This window comes from Corapipo altera, unplaced genomic scaffold (genome assembly GCF_003945725.1).
Source record: "Corapipo altera isolate COAL_440 unplaced genomic scaffold, ASM394572v1 268, whole genome shotgun sequence".
In the NCBI taxonomy this organism is placed as follows: Eukaryota; Metazoa; Chordata; class Aves; order Passeriformes; family Pipridae; genus Corapipo; species Corapipo altera.
In genome coordinates this window covers 922,982-940,883 of record NW_020884901.1, presented here as the reverse complement: position 1 = coordinate 940,883, position 17,902 = coordinate 922,982, and the positions used below count along the sequence as shown (strand labels likewise).

The 17,902-nt window shown below is 50.7% G+C and overlaps 1 protein-coding gene and 1 long non-coding RNA gene across 6 annotated transcripts in view; one reads left to right on the top strand and one right to left on the bottom strand.

The window, feature by feature from the left end:
* NR6A1 (nuclear receptor subfamily 6 group A member 1) overlaps nucleotides 1-17,902 on the bottom strand; it is a 57,253-nt gene that overhangs the window by 8,023 nt on the left and 31,328 nt on the right. For 3 of the 4 annotated variants that reach the window (XM_027650079.1, XM_027650080.1, XM_027650082.1), the window contains 3 exons: nucleotides 5,085-5,315; nucleotides 2,321-2,376; nucleotides 252-409 (listed from right to left, as the gene is read on the bottom strand). In XM_027650079.1, the coding sequence (XP_027505880.1) occupies nucleotides 252-409; nucleotides 2,321-2,376; nucleotides 5,085-5,315 (445 nt within the window). Of the gene's footprint in view, nucleotides 1-251; nucleotides 410-2,320; nucleotides 2,377-5,084; nucleotides 5,316-11,725; nucleotides 11,930-17,902 lie in introns of those variants that run through there. The other variant, XM_027650081.1, reaches the window with a different exon arrangement.
* On the top strand, nucleotides 12,402-15,424 carry LOC113950350. Of its 2 annotated transcripts, none has more exons than XR_003528721.1 (3): nucleotides 12,402-12,811; nucleotides 13,864-14,061; nucleotides 15,244-15,424. It is a non-coding gene; the product is annotated as an uncharacterized LOC113950350 (long non-coding RNA). The 2 variants fall into 2 exon arrangements; XR_003528720.1 differs by having other exon boundaries at nucleotides 13,861-14,061.

The window sequence follows — 17,902 nt, the reverse complement described above, 5'->3', positions numbered from 1 at the left end:
ATCAAATACAAATTGAGATACATTTCAAATTTAACTCAAGATTGCCTTTCTTCATCTGCTCACGAGCATCTCACCTCCCAGTTCAATTCTTTTCAATCCAGTTTGAAGTAGAGAGAGGTAGCTGGAACCTGCTATGCCCAGTTTACACAAAGATGCACTCATGTGTTTTTCCTACATCGACCCCAAGTATTACTCAGAGAAAGACAACCAAGATTCCTCTAACACCAAATTCCTCCAGAGGTCATTCCCACCTTGAAGATGGCGTAGAAACAGGTGAAGGCTGGTTGCTCTCAGAAACTCCATTTCCAGGGGAACTATGGTCACTGTCTCCGTTGTTGCTCCATGACATGTTTGCCTCTCCCTCAAATTCTTGCCCAGACATAATTCTCTCAATCTCTTCCTCTGATATCTGTCAAATATAGGACATGATGGTTACTTTGGCTGAGAACAGAAAGGCAGAGCCTCTCTCTGCCTGTGAACACCTTGACTGTTCAGTCACATCCAACAGGGCTGACCCCCTCTGCCCCTCCTGCAGGTACCACATCCTTCCTTTGCATTTAACAACATACATGAAAACTTCTATTTACAGCTAATCGTGGTGACTCCCAGTTCCTGCAGTACCATTCAAGTGATGGTAATGCAGCAGACAGGAATGGACACGTGAAAAGGTGATGTCAGATGGACACTGTAAATCAGCCACTGTCACACCGTGAAAAACCTGGGAGTAACTGAGGCCAGTGCATCAGGAACATCACTCAGGACTGGCAGAGGGAAAGAAACAGAAGGTGGGGCAGGCTCTGGTTTGCTAAAGCAATTGAGAGAAGCAAGGTGACATATAAAATCAGCAAGGAGAACATTTACAGGGAACCATAGTTCTATGTTTTTCCCCAGTTAAGAACCAGTTGCCACCTGAAGTAGTAACCAACCATCTAATACTTAAAACAAGTATTAGAGAATAACATATATGAAGCTAAAATGGACTAAAAAAAATTTAAAATCGAGTTCACTGAAATATGAAGTTTCAAGAAAGAGCTGGACATGGTCCTGGAGGAATGTTGCACCAGTAGTGGGGAAAATGCAACATAAACGTTCTGAGGGGTTTTTTTTCCTATTCTGTGCATGTCCCTTAGTGAGGTTGTCACAAACCGTTGGAAGACCTCGAGTCAACATGTGACAAGAAAGTGCAGTGAACCCTGAACATCATTTTCAAGAGCCAAAAATTGCTCAGACCATTTATTCCACTCTTGCAGAAGAACTCGATGGGCTCACTCGGGTACAGGACCTGGGGAGTGCAGTATCTAAACAGTCTCAGCCCAGGAAATGGAAGTGACAGCAGAACCTCTGGTCCAGCAGGGACAGATCACAAACACCTCAGAGGAGCAAGGGCCCACTCTGGTGAGCAAAGGTTGCTGGTGTAGTGCAGCTGCACTGCTCAAAGAGAAGTGAAAACTGTTACCTGGCCAGAAATTAAATGTTTGTTGTTCTTCAACAGATTAAAACAGGCTTTTAAAACCAGTAACTAATGCTGTTATAAATGTGATGTTTGCAAACAGCAAGAAGGATTTCTGTTGTTTGAGGTAGGCTCTCCCTGGTGCTGACCCCAGGCACGGCTGCACTGTGCAGCTCTCCCCACAGAGCCACTCACTGTGCAGCCAGAGCGGCTGCTTGGCTTCTCACCGTTTGGGTTTGGTCTTTCCCAGGCACTCAGACTCACAGAAAATGCTTTCAGTGTTATTTCTGTTTTGTTAAAATAAACAGTAAACTTTTAAAAGCTCCCTTTTCCAGAAGTGAGCTGGAAATGGTCATCATTTCTCACGCGTGCAGCACGAGCTGCTGTGCTGAATTACCTCACGCTTTACAAGGCATCTCTGGACAAGCTGCACCATCAATCAGAGAGACATTTACTGGTGCCCCGCTTGCTACAACTGAAGGGATTGCAGCAGGCAGCCAGAGATTTACTGGGAGCCATGGAGGGACAGACGTCCTTGTGCAGCTCACAAAGGACAGGGCGCCGTGAGGCTGCCCAGGGGTGCACGGGACACCCTGGGACTGCGCCAGGTCCCCTGGGACAGGCAGCACCGAGCTCTATTTACAAATCTGCAGTTCACACGCATTTCTAACACCTGTGGAGAGTCAAAGCCCTGCCACACTGGCAGAAGGCACGGGCAGGGATGACAGAGACTCATTGAAACAGCCACAGCCCCATCCCAGGCCGAGCTGCTGCCACGGTGCGAGCCCAGCACCACGGTCTGAGCCGTGTGCCACGACCAGGGGGACAGAAGCTGAAGGGAACTGGGGAGAGACAGCCAGACATGCTCACCTGGACAGGTCCAATGCTTTTGTTTCTGCCTCCTGGCATGCCATCCTCTCTGATTGCTGGAAGAAAACCAAACCTTGGTGAGAAACACTACTTTGGGTATTCCAGAAGTACATAAGAAGGTATCTACCTACTTTGAAAAAAAATCTTTCTACCTTAAAAGGTTCAATTTTTTCATCAAAGAAGTTTACAGAGAAATCTCCAGTGCTTTCCAGGGCACAGGAAACATTGAGCAGCACACACCATGTTCCTCACTCCAGAGGGCACAGACACATCGATGGGGCTACAAGCATTACTCAGGTACTTTGGTTTCTTCATGTGATCCTTGAGTGACAGGTGATGAAGGAATAGCAATCCTTTATCCCAATTAATTCCAGCATAATTCCACAGAGAAGTGGCACATGGCAAGGAACCCTACTTCACCCCTGCATATAACCCAACCAATGGCCAGACTGCTGGAAAATGAGATGTGAAGGCCAGCATGTCTCACTCCACTGCCCACAGCCCTCTGAACCACCACGAGCCAGAACCTGGAGAGACACCGAGCAGCACTGCCACCAACACAGAGACAAAGCACTTCACTGGTGACTGCTGACCCTGCTGTCACTTCAGAGGGTCACTCCTACAGCCACTACAGAAAATGGAGGGGAGATGTTTGACCCTGTCAGTCTCTTGCAAAGCCATCATTTAAAATTCAAGTTACCAGGCTGAGCTGTGCAGTTCCATTTCAGAAGGGTGGTCTTGTTTCTCAGTACAGCAGTTGCATTTTTAAGGCTCTTTAAAGAATTTCCAGGGAGTTTTAGTGAAGTCTAATTAAAGGGATTATCCTGGAGCAGCTTCTCTACCTTCCTCCTCCCTCTGCTTTCCTCTGCAGTGACAGAGCAGCTCTGCAGCAGCACAGCACTCGAGGACAGCCCTGCTCGAGTGCCTCCCCTCCTGGGCTGGGTCCCCCGTTTATCAGGTCCCAATCTCTTTCCCAGCACGACCTGGCCAGACTTGGCAGGAGGTTCTCCCCAGCTGCACAGTGACCTTGTGGCTGCGTGGTCTCACCCTGCCTGGCACTCGGGGCTGCAGGAGGCCCTCCCAGAGCAGAAAATGACACAGAATTTAAGGAAAAACTTCCGCCCCAGAAGAGCCACGTTGCTGCTTGCTTTTGGATACCCTCAGCTCAAATTCTCCTTGGTGCCTCAGGGCTGTGCCTGCAGCTCAGGGAGTGCACACAGGTTCAGCCAGGGCAGAGATGTACACTCCCTGCACCGGGACCTGAACTGCACCTTCCCAAATCCCAACCATCCACCCAAGTGAGACACAGCACTCGAGGAAAGGTCCTGGTGACTGACAACTGCTGTTACCCCCTTTAGGTTTTTTTAACTTAATGGAACTACAGAATCAGTTTCCCATTTCTGGGGGAATTTATCTCATTTTCCAAGATATTTTACCGCTAATTGTGACTCAGAAGCTTCTCAGCTTCTTCACCGGTGGGGACTGAATTTCATGCAGTGTTTGGGTAAGGAAGGAGGAGAAAACAAGGCAAGGCAGGGAGGAAGAGGGAAGCAGGACAGGCGGATCTTGGCGCCGGCAGGTGGCGCTGCGGCCCCACGGGTCACCCAAAAAGGGGGTCCCGGACCCCAACCCACCCCTGACCCCAAAAAGGGGGTCCTGGGCCCCCCCCGGGCCCCAACCCACCCCTGACCCCAAAAAGGGGGTCCTGGGCCCCCCTGGACCCCAACCCACCCCTGACACCACCTGCCCCACCAACCCACTCCCTGACCACCGTGGGCCTGAGGCCAGCTCTCCATCTCGGCCCCTAATGCATTTTCTAAGGAAGATCCTGGTGGATTTGCAGGGGATTTATGGAAGTTTCAGTGCCTCTGACAGAAGGCTTTTGCATGAGTGATGGCCTGGAGGCATCAACGACCACATCTAAAACCATAAGGTGACACTTCTGTTTGGCAGGAGAAAAGGGCTCCCTCCACCACCCCACTGCACTGCCGGGGAGAGCACCAGCAGCCCCCACTTCTGCCATCAAACCAAGAAATCCCTGCTTTTAATGGGTACCAGCAATTCCAGAGGTTAAACAGACAAAAGATGGAAGAGCAGAGACATGACATTGAAAACAACCCCAGTCTATTCATTATTACTAATTTCTGAGCTATTTCAGACTTTCCATCCTGAAGGTGGTACCACAGCATTCCATCACCTCTGCACACGTGGGGACCAAGAGGTGGCTGTCCCTAACCCAGAACATACCTGTTTTAACCAGAGTGGGTGGTCAGTGAAGACCCTAACACTTTACCCCTGGGCAGCAGCTGTGGGTCTAAGCTCTCACTGCAGCAAACAGGTAAAGTCTGGCCCAGATCTCTTGGGATTTTAAAGGCCTGGTTAAACACTTTGATTCTTGCCAGGTTAGCAGATTGAAGCCTAGAAATAGTGACCACTTCGCTCAGGGTAAGCAATGCAAGGACAGATCTGTCAGCAAGGAACTATTACCTTCCCTAAATCATATAGATCAGTTCTCCAAATATTTATTCACAGTTTCAATTTACACACATTGTGGCTCAAACACAGTAATGAAGTAGTTCAGAATTTTGTATCTGTGCACAATTTTTAATCCTTGCACGATTTTGCTGAAGTTTCATTTTTCCTCGTCAAAGAGTTTTAGAGGCAGAATTGCAACACAGAATGGCAGCTGAGGGAGGGGCAGCACACACTGCTAACACCGGCCCCAGTCTGTACCTCCACCCACAAAAGGCCCTGTTTCCATTACCTTTCCTGTTCATTCCCATCTGGAGGCATTTGAGCAGCCGGCAGTACTGGCACCTGTTGCGCTGTTTGCGTGACATGACACAGTTCTTGTCCCTGCTGCATCTGTAGACCCTCTTGTTGCAGATGCTGCGTTTGAAGAAGCCCTTGCAGCCCTCGCAGGAGATGATCCCATAGTGCAGCCCCGTCGCCCTGTCCCCGCAGATCAGGCAGGTTCGCTGATCCACCCGCTCATCTGCAAGGCAAGAGCAAAGACTCTGAGTGGACAAAACGGCCTCACCGAGGGATCACAAACTCTCCTGAGGGGGTGGGGAAGGCTCAGCACGCCATGACCTGCCCAGACTGACACCCGTGAGGCCAAGCACGGCACCGGCTCACCCAGAAACCTGGATGGGAAAAAGGGTCTAAGGTGTCCCATCCTCAGCAGCACAGACCAGGGTGTGTAAATACAGGAACTGTGCTGGGCACACACCAGTGAAATCCTGTCACACCTCGCATGTTCTGGGGGCAAGCACCTCCGGGCTTCAAACAGCCCCACAGCACAAGTCACTGCCCAGAACCAGAGAACACCATTACAGAAACCATTGCACAGTCGAGCCACAGTGATGTGATTTTACTCATCCTTTTCCAAATCTCTGGAAGACCTTTGGACAACAAAAAATGTAAATTGCAGGGCTCCCCACAACAGGAGCTGTCACATTAAGTTCAGAATTTTAGGACTAACACTGCCTGTGAGAGAGTGCAGGGACGATGCTTGGCTCAGTGAGATCTCCAGACATAGATATCAAACAGAAAGGAAAAAGCAAATGATGGCAAAGACACCAGGTAGTTAACCCAGAATCCTCATCCCCTTGTATTGCACAGGAAGGCCCAAACTTTGGTTCACACCAACAGCCATCTAGCCTAAAATAATGCCAGCAAGTTGCACCAGAAGCTTTTCCTCCAGCAGATGTTTCGCACCCAGCACTTTAACCCCTCTCATGCCAGGCCAAGCTGCCTCCAACCCCTACCCCATTAATATCCCAACAGCTGCAAACAGAGCTGCACTGCATAGGTGGGGCTATTCCAGCAAACCTGCAGTATTCCAGGACTCTCCACGGGGTGGCTTTCCCAAATGTGAAACAGGCATTAGCCAAATGACCAGATCCCTCTGCCCCAGCAAGGCAGAGGCACCAAGGAACAGAAAGGAACCACACTGCTGTCTCTCACTCAGTCATGCATTTCCTAGGGATGCTGGTTGAACCCGATTGTTTCCAGTGTTTCTTGGCTTAAAGGCAGGACGGTGCCTTTGCCAGCAGGCAGAAATGCCCACAGCTGAAGCAGGACCTGGGAGGTGGCACTGGGAGCGAATGGAGAAGCTCAGACTGTGTTTAAAGACACATCGTGTCTGGGGTGCTGCCCACACCCTCTGTTCTCCTTTGGATACAGACCTTGAAAAACCCCAACCTCAGGACAGCACTGGCTCGTGAAGATGAGATGGGTCAACCTCACTTCAGCACTGGCTTTCTTCACTTAGATTTGGCATGGGAGTTTCCTGAGACAAAGGTGTTTATCTACAGGATGGATTTTTGGAGCAGCAGGAGGTAGGAGTCACAGCAAAGTCCTCTCCAGCCTTGATAAAGCCTAAGCAAGCTGACAAGCCAGGGTGTAGCTTCTTACTACTGCAGAATATGTGAATGCAACAGAAATTAATAAGCCCAATGTACTGGGATCAGAAATGAAACCAGTATTCAGTTACACAAGCCAAGTAAAAATCTAAAGCAGCTGTTCCTACTCACAAGCAGCTTTCTCCAGAGCTTAAACCTAGTAGAAACCAGAACCAATCTGTGTTAATCTCTAAAAGGTTTGCTATGCACAGCACACACATTTGCACTGTTCTGCAAATTTCACTGTTATAAAACCTTAAAATAGAAGGATGAACAAAGGAAACACAAACTTTAACTGAAGAAATGTCCCTGGTTCACACCAAAACATTCCCAGTTCTACAGGCTAGACCACCTCAGGTATGCGCTGAGCCCAAAGGAATGTGGGTGCATTTCAGGAGTGGGGCTATCTGAGCATCTCTGAAGGGAGGTAGCTAAACATGACTTTGTAGTCACCATAATCTCCACCTTCAGCAATCTGATAAACGAGGGGAGGGGGCTGGGGATTAGCCAGGACACAGGAGTCCTCTATCTGCAGGGTTTAGCTCAGCCTCAGCTTAACTCCTGGCCCTCCCCCTGCTCCCACAGCAGTGCCATAAATCCCGGGGTCAGCAGCAATGCCGTGCCACGGCCGGGCAGGACGAGGGCCTGTGGCAAGCACGGCTCACACAGCGGGCCAGGCAGGGAGCACATGGACACGGCAGCACCGGGCACAGCGCTGGGCACAGCACCAGGCAGAGCACCCAGGGCTCGCTCCTCACCCGAGCAGCCCATGGAGGCTCATTTCCAGGCACAGCTTTTTTTGTTGTGGGAAGAATAGGGCCGTCACCCGGCCAACGTGGGAAGCCTGGATGATTAAAGCGATGGAGAACCAGAATCCTTCCTGCACCATCCCCAGGCGAGGTGCTGTGAACGGCCCCATCTCCACAGGAACTGCACATGCCTCCCGCAGAAACTGTTCCTTGGGTGTGTTTCCAGATTAAAATTTGCTGTAGAGCAGCGTCACTCACTGTGAACAAAGGCACAGGCCCCAGGGACCACGGAGGTGTCCCCACTCCCCGCAAACTGACGCTCCAACAGAACCGGGAGATGAAAAATGATGGCCTACACCAAGTCTTAGGGGTTTACATGTTTAAAAAATCCTGCAGGGACCATGGCCAGGCCCACATCATTCCCGTGCCCACGGGTTTGCTGCCCCTGACCTTTGCTTGTTTTCACCCTACTTAATGCAATAGTTGGTGCAGGCAAAGGGCAGGAGAGCCAGGGCAGAACCACAGCAAACTTCCCAGAAATGGTAAAGCATGGGCAAATCTGAAGCAGTTTTGCATTGGGGGTGCTCTGAACTCCCTTAACCCTGAAATTTCATTAGAATATCAAAACACATACTAAGGATAGTCATTTTTAAGTGAATAAGCCTGCCTTCCTTCATGGCTCTGTCACCTCTCATCTCGCTCATTCCTCCAGTTTCAAAAGCTACACAAGACAAGGCAGATTAGGAAACAAAGTGTTTGAGATGAATTTTTTTTCAAATACCTTGCACATGTTTTATCTCAGAGAGAGAGCTGAGGAAGCTGCCCCCTGCCCCCCTCCCCAGTTTTCCTGATGGGTCTTACATTTAACAAACTCATACACGGGATATTCTGGCTTTGTTCTCCCAACCCATTGTAGCAGGGGCCACTAAATCAAACAGTTGCTGCTACGACAAAAGCACTCACAAAAATCTCAACCTCATCTTGAACCCTGAAGATTTTTATGGCTACTCCCTCGCTAGCCCCTCCCCGAAGCCACATTAAAGGATGTATTGTTTTCGGAGGTCATGGTAGGTTTCATACCACATACAATGTAAATTCTCCAAGAATATGATGATGTTACACAAGAGTCACAGAAGATGGAAGAGAGGGAGAAGGAATCTCCCCTTTTCTATATTTAATAAAGCAAACGGTAGAAGCAGTACACTTATTTTTCAAAAGACTTGCTTTTCCCCTCAGCAAAATGAACAATCTTGATAATTCTTAAAAGAAAATTGCTATGCATTTCCAAAAGGAAATACCTTCAAATCCTGCTGAAACACACGGCAAAGACACAGAGAGAAAGCACCAGGGCGGATGAATGAGATTGTAAAATACACAGCAAATAAAAGTATGGGAATACACCCCCAGCTCCCAGGCAAGCCCCTGTCACCACTCCCTGTCACTCCTGAGGGCAAACACCCCGAGCAGGTGAAGGGAAGCACCTTCACTGTTCTGCTGCATTCCAGGAGGGGACCAGGTGCAGCTGCATCCCAGCAGTTCCCCAGGCTGCGAGGGGATCACCCCATCCCTGGAGACCCAGCTTAAAACTCTACAGCAACTACAGCTCCCTGCAGGATTTACCTTGGAAATCAGGCAGCGTGTTGGTGCAGCTGGCTCGTGAGATTCTCCATATCGGTGCTTTAGGATGGAGGAGAAACAAAGACTTTATTTCCCAGAGTGAGGCCAAAAGTGAAGGCACAGTCCCTCACCCAAACCCCAGGACAGATTTGGTCTGGCTGGAAAGCAAGAGGAGGCCAAGCTGCTGCTAGCAAAACATCCCATTTATACAACAGAATGTGATTTACAGCTAAGAAAATCTTTTGTCACTGAAAAAAAGATTACAGGCAACACTCAGCACTGCAATTCATTAATATATTTAACATCTTTTCAACTGTGTACCTGTTAGTTGCTTCTTGATTAACTGACCCTATCACACCCCCCTGAAGCACCCTTTAGCTGGGTTTAAATCTCAAGCTGCTAAATACCAGCTGTTTGGGGAAGGAGGGCAGAGGGGGAGATCTCACACATGTGTTACTTAAATCCCAACAGCATCTCACTCCCCTCTTGCCTCTGATGATGACTCAAACACAAACAGATGTGTTGGGGTTTCTTTCTCCCCTTATTTTTCCTAACGATTTTTTTCATTGTCAATTTTTACTTCAAGAAAACCATCCTGTGAAAATCAAGCCCCAGAAGTGGAGGAACTCCCCCCTCTCTGCAGAGCATCGCATTGTCCAAACAAGCCCACCCCCAAACCAGGCGCCTTTGCTTCAGGGGCCTTTTTTTTTTTTTTTTTAACTTACAATCGATGAACACAGGGATTAAATTTTCTGTGTGCCAGCCCCTGCTCGGGACAGCAGCGAGCTCGGCACACAGTGGGCTGGGGCGTCCCACTCGTGCTCCCCCTCGACCCCACACACGGGGGTCCCAGCCCCACGCTGGAGGCGGGAGAAGGCACCCGGGTCCTGCCTGGCCAGCCCCGCTCAAAGAGCAGATTGTGCTGCCCCGGATCAGGCCGGCCTTGGCGAGAGATGAATAGAATTAACCCTCTCTGAACTAAAACAAAAACATTTGTGTGCCCAGCTGGGAGAAAGGTTAATTTAAATGGACAAGCCTCCTGCAAAAAAAAAAAAAAAAAAAAAAAAAAAAAAAAAAAAAAGAGGGGGGAGAAAGAAAGAGGCGGCCTGCAACCTTATTCTCTGTACTGTAAAATGATGTTCTTCTCACAGAGAGTCGCATTTTAAAAAGCAGTGAGTGAGTACTGGAAAGAAAAGAGGAGAAACCAGAGGAATGGCCAGTGCATCTCACTCTGCTCTTGCTTTCCAGTAAAACCCCAAACTCGCCGTCTTATTCCCTCCTGACTCTGTTTCTGCCCAAGAAAAGTTCAGTCAAAAGAAAACCCTCATAAAAACCCAGAAATCATCAGCTGCTCTTTTTCGGGTCGGTATAAATCAAGAGCGGGCAGCTGATGAAACCCATCACCCTTCCCCGGCCTGGGACCGATCTCCATTTGCATATCAAAACCTCATCTGTGAAATGCAACTTCTCCCGGGCAGGGGAGCCCCGGCCGTGCTCCCTCACCCCGACACCCACCCCCGCGCCCCACGGAGCCCGGCGGGGCTGGGAGCGGCCGGGGGACACGGGGCGCCGCGGGACCCTCACCCCGCTCCATTGTGCGGGATGGGCAGAGGATGGATCCCTCGCTCCGGCCAGTTGTTGCACAAAGAGTTTGGAACAAAAGCCAGCGCAGCAGAACGAGCCCGATGGCCGGGACGGCAGCCGGGGACAGGCACGAGGGTCCGGCCGCGCTGCCCCCGCTCACGGACCCGCTCCCGGCTTACGGTCGCTCTCCCGAGCGATCGACTTTCTCTCATCCAATTTAAGAAAAATACAGCTCCGTGCACGGTCCCTGCCCTCGCTCCGGCGCGGCTGCAAATCCGAATTAACGTCTGAATTAGACCATTAATTTTTTTAATTGATACATTATAAAGCAATAATATGAAGAACTGACTTACCTGCCTAAAACCAATTCTCTTGGCCCTAATGAAGCTGTCTAGATGTGCAACCACCGAGAGCGATGCAGAATTAAGAAAATCTGAGCCTAAACCCACCCCCAGCAGTCCGGGCTGAGGGAGCAGGGCCTGGGCACAACTGGAATAGTGACTTCTCCAACGTGTGCTGCCAAACACACCATGTTCTCTCCTGAAATATTTCATCCTCACTCTGAAGAGGAGCTTTGCCGCTGTTTTCACTCACAGGGGGTAAAAAAAAGCTGCAAATACCGGGGGGCAGCGGCGGTCCCGGGAGAGCCGGGCGGGCGCTATGGAGCGCCTCCGTGACCCCGATACTATCAATAATTAACGATACTAAAAAAAGCTCCTCCAGATGGTCGGAGGGATTAGGAAGTTTAAAATATAAACAAAGTAAGCCACAAAACAAACTAATGCCCTCCCCATTTTTTTTTTTTAATTGCATAATCCCGTTCGCAGCCCGGGGCCGCTCTGCCCGGCCCCGCGCCCCGGGAGCCGGGAGAAAGGCAGGGAAAGGGGGAAGCCCGCCCGGCTCCTTCTCCCCCGCGGGTCCGGACGGTCCCGACCCGCACGCCGCGCTCCGAGCCCCGCCGGCCCCGGGCCGGTATCGCCGGGGGGCGGCGGCCCCGGGCCCGCGCAGCCTCCGCGGCACCGCCCGGACAAAGGCCCGGCCCCGCTCACCTTCCATGCAGGTCGAGTCCCGCTTCATCCCCGGCCGGCTCTAGGGCCGCCTCATGGCGGCGGCGGCCGGGCAGCCCCGCTCGGCCATCGCCGCCGCCGCGGGCCGCCCTATGCTAACGACGTGATGTCAGCGCCGCCCCCGCCGCCCCGGCCCGCGGGGGGGCCGGGCCGACACACCGACCGACCGACAGACCGACTGACAGACTGACCGACTGACAGACTGACTGACAGACCGACCGACTGACAGACCGACTGACAGACCGACCGACTGACAGACCGACCGGCCGACTGACAGACTGACAGACCGACAGACCGACCGACTGACAGACTGACCGACTGACAGACTGACTAACTGACAGACTGACCCACAGACTGACACACCGACCGACTGACTGACAGACTGACTGACTGACAGACTGACTGACCCATAAACTGACAGACCAACCGACCAACAGAGAGACCGACCCACAGACTGACACATCGACTGACGGACTGACAGAGAGACTTACAGACCGACTGACAGACAGACTGACCCACAGACTGACACACCAACCAACTGACACATCGACTGACTGACTGACAGAGACCTACAGACTGACTGACAGACAGACCGACTCACAGACTGACACATCGACTGACTGACTGACAGAGAGACCTACAGACCGACTGACAGACAGACTGACACACCAACTGACTGACCAACTGACAGATCGACCCACAGACTGCCAGACCTGACTGCCTGACAGACCAACTGATCAACCATCTGATGGACAGACTGATCAACAGACCAACTAACCACCCGACTGACCGACCGACTGACTGACCAACCACTGCCCCCGCCACAGGCACAGCCCAGGCAGTAGCCACCAGCTGTTGGACACTGGCCATCACCACCAACCACCGTCCATTGACCACCAGCCATCACCACTGACCATCAGCCACCAGCCATTGGCCACGGCCATAAGCCACCGGCTGTCCCCACTGGCCACCAGTCCCAAGACAGAGTGTGGCCACCACTTTGCACACACAGTCCTTCCACCAACTTCCAGGGCAGTCAAGAGAACTGCCCACTGTGGTATGAAACAGGTACCACTGACACACATCCCTCCCAGCAAAATGAGGGATCCCCAGTGTGAAAATACAGGTTGCACAGAGAAGCTGTGGCTGCCCCATCCCTGGAAGTGTTCAAGGCCAGGTTGGACAGGGCTTGGAGCAACCTGATCTAGTGGAAGGTGTCCCTGCCCATGGCAGAAGGTAGAATGAGATGGTCTTTAATGTCACTTCCACCCCAAACCGTTCTGGATTCTGTAACTCTATAAAAATTATTTCTTTATACTAATAACAACTCTTGGCCAAAAACTGATGTTTAGTTTTCAATCACAAGTGAAAAGCGAACTTGAGATCGATGGGTTTGACAACTCAGCAGACACATGCAGCACCAGCCAACAGGCACAGCCACTCTCAGGCCAGTGTGGGCCAGGTAGCACTGTGTTGCTCTTGAGCAAACCCCCTTCCCATGCCCACGCCTGGCAGAGCACTCCCAGGGCACAGCCAGAGCTGCTGTCAACATGGAGTGGGCTACAGTGCAGTTCACGTGTCCTTAGGGCTGCAGACATGAGGTGCCTGATAAACTGTCCTGGTGCTCAGCTGTGTTTGACCAAGCCCAAACAAATGCTCACCACACTGCAGCATTTAAGGGAATGCCCAAAAGCATTTCTGCTGATGCCCAATCCAACCTGTCCTCCAGATGTCTGGATGTCTCAAAACTGGCTCTCCTCAGAAGCCACAGTCTGCTCTGTTCCTCATCCTGAGGACTGTGGGGTTTAAACGCGCTCTCAGAAATGGCTGACTTAGAATAAACAAGGCACAGAGGCAACAAAAGAGGTCATATTTCACTTCTTCACGAGCCTGAAATCGTATTGCTTTCTGGTGACATCCAGCAATGCAAATAACCTCGTGTGCATGCAGGGCAGAGCTCAGTGGCATCCTCCTGGCAGCCCAGGCACCCTGCTCTGGCTGACACCACCTGGGCAGGGCTCTGGCCACAGAGGTCCCTGCCAACCCCAACCCCAACCTCAACCCTTCCGTGATTCTCTCTACTCATAATCCTGTTTTAACCCAGCATTTCTGCACAGCAGGTGCACTTGCAGGAGCAAGCTGTTGCCAGCCCGCCCTGCACCGGGCCAGACTCTGGTTTGCTGACGCTGTAAATCCGTGCAGTTGCCGTGTGGGTCCGTGACACGCTCCTTGGACTGACCTCTCCTCTTCACCGTGGCAGTTCCCGGGGCTGGGCTGTGCAAGAGCCGGTGCCGCCGCCCTCGCAGCGCATGGCCAAGGTAAGCCAGGCCTGGCTGCACTATTGACACAGCTGTTTGCAATTGTGCTGCTCCCAACGCTCTGCATTCTTCATCCCATGTGAGCCCTCGGCTGGCTCCCGGCACCCCTTGGAGAAGTGTGACCAGAATGCAGAGAGCTTATTTTGTAACGCTGCGGTGTGATGTGGACACAGAGGGCTGAAATAAAGCAACTTAATCTCAGCATAACACAAAGTTGCTCCCACAACTGCTGTTGGGGCTCAAAACAGAGATACACCAAAAAAAACCCCAAACAACCAAAAAACCCCTCCTAATTCTGAAACTGCAATTACAGACAAAACCTGGCTGGGAAAAGGGATGATTGCCCTAACAACCCAAATCTTCTAAATTGCTCAAACTTGCATTAAATACGCATCACAGTTTGTCCATAATAAATCCCCAAGGGCAGAAAATAATTGCAGAGATCTGGAACTATTCTTTAAAATCAGAAGCCAAACTGGAAATGGGCAGAGGCAGGCAAAGAGACAGGGAAGATGAATTCCCTCATCTGACCCAAATAGCCTTGTAGCAAGTCTAGGAAAAGGAAAAAGAGAGTGGCTGGTTCTTATTTTGGCCTCAATCAGCCAATTCCCATGCCAGATGGAAAAAGCTGATGCTACTGTAACCAACATCTAAAATTTTAGAATGACACCAATTCATAACAGTAAAAGCCAAACCCATTGCCCAAAAATGGGCAAGTGGCACTGCTGCCTGCAAGGGATTCATTGTCCTGATTTAAAGCCATGAGGGATGGGCATGGGAAGCAAGAGGAGGTGCTGCCCCTCTCCCCAGGCATGTGCCATGAGGCTGCCCTTCCAAACAGAAGGAATTCTTAAGATATGTGACAGTTTCAGAAATACAGAGCTAAACTTGAGTCACGAGCCAGAGCCAGAATGGGTTGAACAGTGCCAGGCCAGGCCAGTGCAGGTCTCTCAAGACACTTTCTTCCAGTACCATCACTTACCACAGCCAATCCCTAAAAGCTTTGATGAAAACCCCAAATTTGGGCAGAGCAGGGCTGGCAGAGCCACGTGGCCCCAGGACAGGGGGCAGCCCTTCCTCACTCTTGCTCTCCCACCCACAGCCACAGTTTCATAATTCCCTGGGCTCCAGCGAGGCTTTGCCCATTTTCATGACAATCGGGGCTCTGTTGTGTCCCTGCAGTTTGAGCCATCAGCCCCTTTGTGGCACGAACAAAGTCGGGGCTGTGGATAACAAAACCCAGCACATCTCGAAGGCAACAAACCCCGAGCTGCCCCACACCACCGAGCTGGCCACGGACCAAACTACAACAACGAAGTGGATTTGATTTCAAGCAGCAAATAGATCCTAAGGAAATACTCAACTCCTGGCTTTGTTTTCATTTTATCAACAAATGGTGCCACTGGCAGCACCTCTGCTGTGCAACACCAACGGCCTGAGCCCGTGCGGAACGCAGGAACGGCCCCATGCCAGGGAACAAGACTCCTGCACCAGAACCAACCTGGTTTGCAAATGTAGCTGAATAAATTATATAAATTCTGATGAACACATCTCAGCAGCCTCAGTACTGCGGACGTTACCGCTTCCAGCCACTGCAGTGAGAGAACTGGATGCAGGTAAACACAGCACATACTTTCCCCCAAAAATCTACTCCCCTCTCCTTATGTATGCAGGTATTTCAGAGAAAATTAAAAAAAAATATAAAATTTCTCAGAGAAGCTGTGGAAGGAACTGCATGGAATGATAATAAATATCCACCTGACGTCCTGTGATAATGGTTTAACAACAGATTGGGTAATTCCTCTGCTCCCCAGCATTAAACACACCAGGAGCGTGGAGTTAATAATTCTGCTGAAGGTGGTCACTTGGTGCACATAAAATTAAGCAATTTCCTCCTTCTTACTAGTTTGATAGGTCATTGTGTAAATAGAATCCTCTTATCAGTTTCCAGAGTTATCTGGTTTTTTATATTTTTATTTGCCTGGCTACCAAATTTGCCGTCCCAGTCTATTGAGCGCTTGCAAGAAGCGTTTCATTGCACCTCCCTTGGTGGGTGACAAACAGCAGAGAGCAGCTCTGTGTAACAGAGGAAAAGGCAGGGGGAGGTTAAGGGCTCCTCAGAGAGGTCGCCTTCAGAGGAAAAAAGGAAAACAAATGGGATTGTAGGCATGGGAAGTATATGGTTTTACTGCCTTAGCAGGAAAGTACAAGAAAGGAGAATTGCAAAGGGAGAAGCTTTACATTTCTATGAGCAGGCAATTGAGCTCCATTCCCTTCCTATGGGATGACTCCATCCATTCTGGGAGCACATCTCCTGTAACTCCCAGTAACCAAATCAGGTCACACAGTGTCAGATCATTCTGGAAAACATGGGGAAGTCCTTGGGCTGGGTCCCCACTGCAAATGTCAGCCCTGCAGTTGCATTATACTTTGAAGATAAACTTCCAGAGACCTACCCAGACAGGACCTTCCAGCCTTTCCCTGAATTTGATCAGGAAGAGGATGATGGTGAAATAACTGAGGACTCTGATGAAGATTTTATACAACCACGTAGAAAATACCTAAAATCAGATGAGAGATCAGTGCATAGAAAGTAATCTAATGATATGGACCTGAAATTTATTGTAAAAACTGTTATTTAAATGTTCCTGGAATATTATTATCAGAACCAAGCGCTGCATAGCCGGGGCAACAGTGGGCCCAGGGCAGGATCCGACCCTCACACCCCCATCCTGTCCTCCTGTGGTCAGTTCTTTCTCCCACAGGCTGATATGCAGGCACAGAACCCATCAAGCAAACACTGGGTGCAGCAGCAGGGCTTTGTCCCAGCGTATCCCACCCACAGAACCAGTGCACCCATCAACCAGCATGGGCACAAATGAGCCAAAAGCTTTTCTTCCCAAACCTGGGCAGAAAATTACGTTTAGCAGGATGCAGGAAATGAGGAGAGACCTGTAGGGCAGGAGGCAGAGAGTATCTCCTGGGTTCGAAAGGCAGAAAAAGTTTTGTGCATTAAAGTGATAAACTGAAAAGCCAAAAGATGATTTTACATCTGACTTAGACAAACTGGATTCACACAGCTACAGCAGCCTGCTGCAGTTGCTGATGTTTTTAATAATATCAACAACAGACCAACTTTGTTATTATAAGTGTAATTATTATAGTTCTCAGCACTATTTACAAATCACAGTTTGATGCTGAGCAGCAATTTTTTGTATACCCAGGGAAAAACAAACAAACAAACAAACAGTGAGGATGTTTCCTCAAATTTCAGGTCAGATGGCAAAACAAAGAGGAAAAAACCTTCAGAACTACAGATGCAGATCCTGTGCCTCCACCAACACATTGCTGAGACCACAGAGGCTCAGGAGCTGCTTTGGATCATTAGGAGCTGGGGCAAGTCCTGTTTGGGAACAACCTGGCTGCTCTGTGCCTCTCATACACCATGTGTGGAATGCAGAGGTGGCATCTCGTTACTCTGTGGAGAGACGTGGGGGACACGTGGGATGGGCATCCTTGGTGTGGCAGGGCTGTCACCAGGCACAGAGAAACGCCTGGATTCTATGGAAAGGGAGAAAACAATGACAGATCCTCACCCTTGGGCTTCACAGCAGGTTTAACATGTGTGCTGTGCTGTGGGCTCGCGGGAGATGGGCCTCCAGCCCCGACCCCCGGGCAGGGGCTCAGCCCCTCCGCGCCCGCTGCCCCTTCCCCGGGCGATGGGGCCGCGGCAGGGCCAGCGCTGCCCCCGCAGGCCGGACAGGCCGGACAGGAGCTGGACAGGAGCTGGACAGGAGTTGGACAGGAGTTGGACAGGAGCTGGACAGGAGCTGGACAGGAG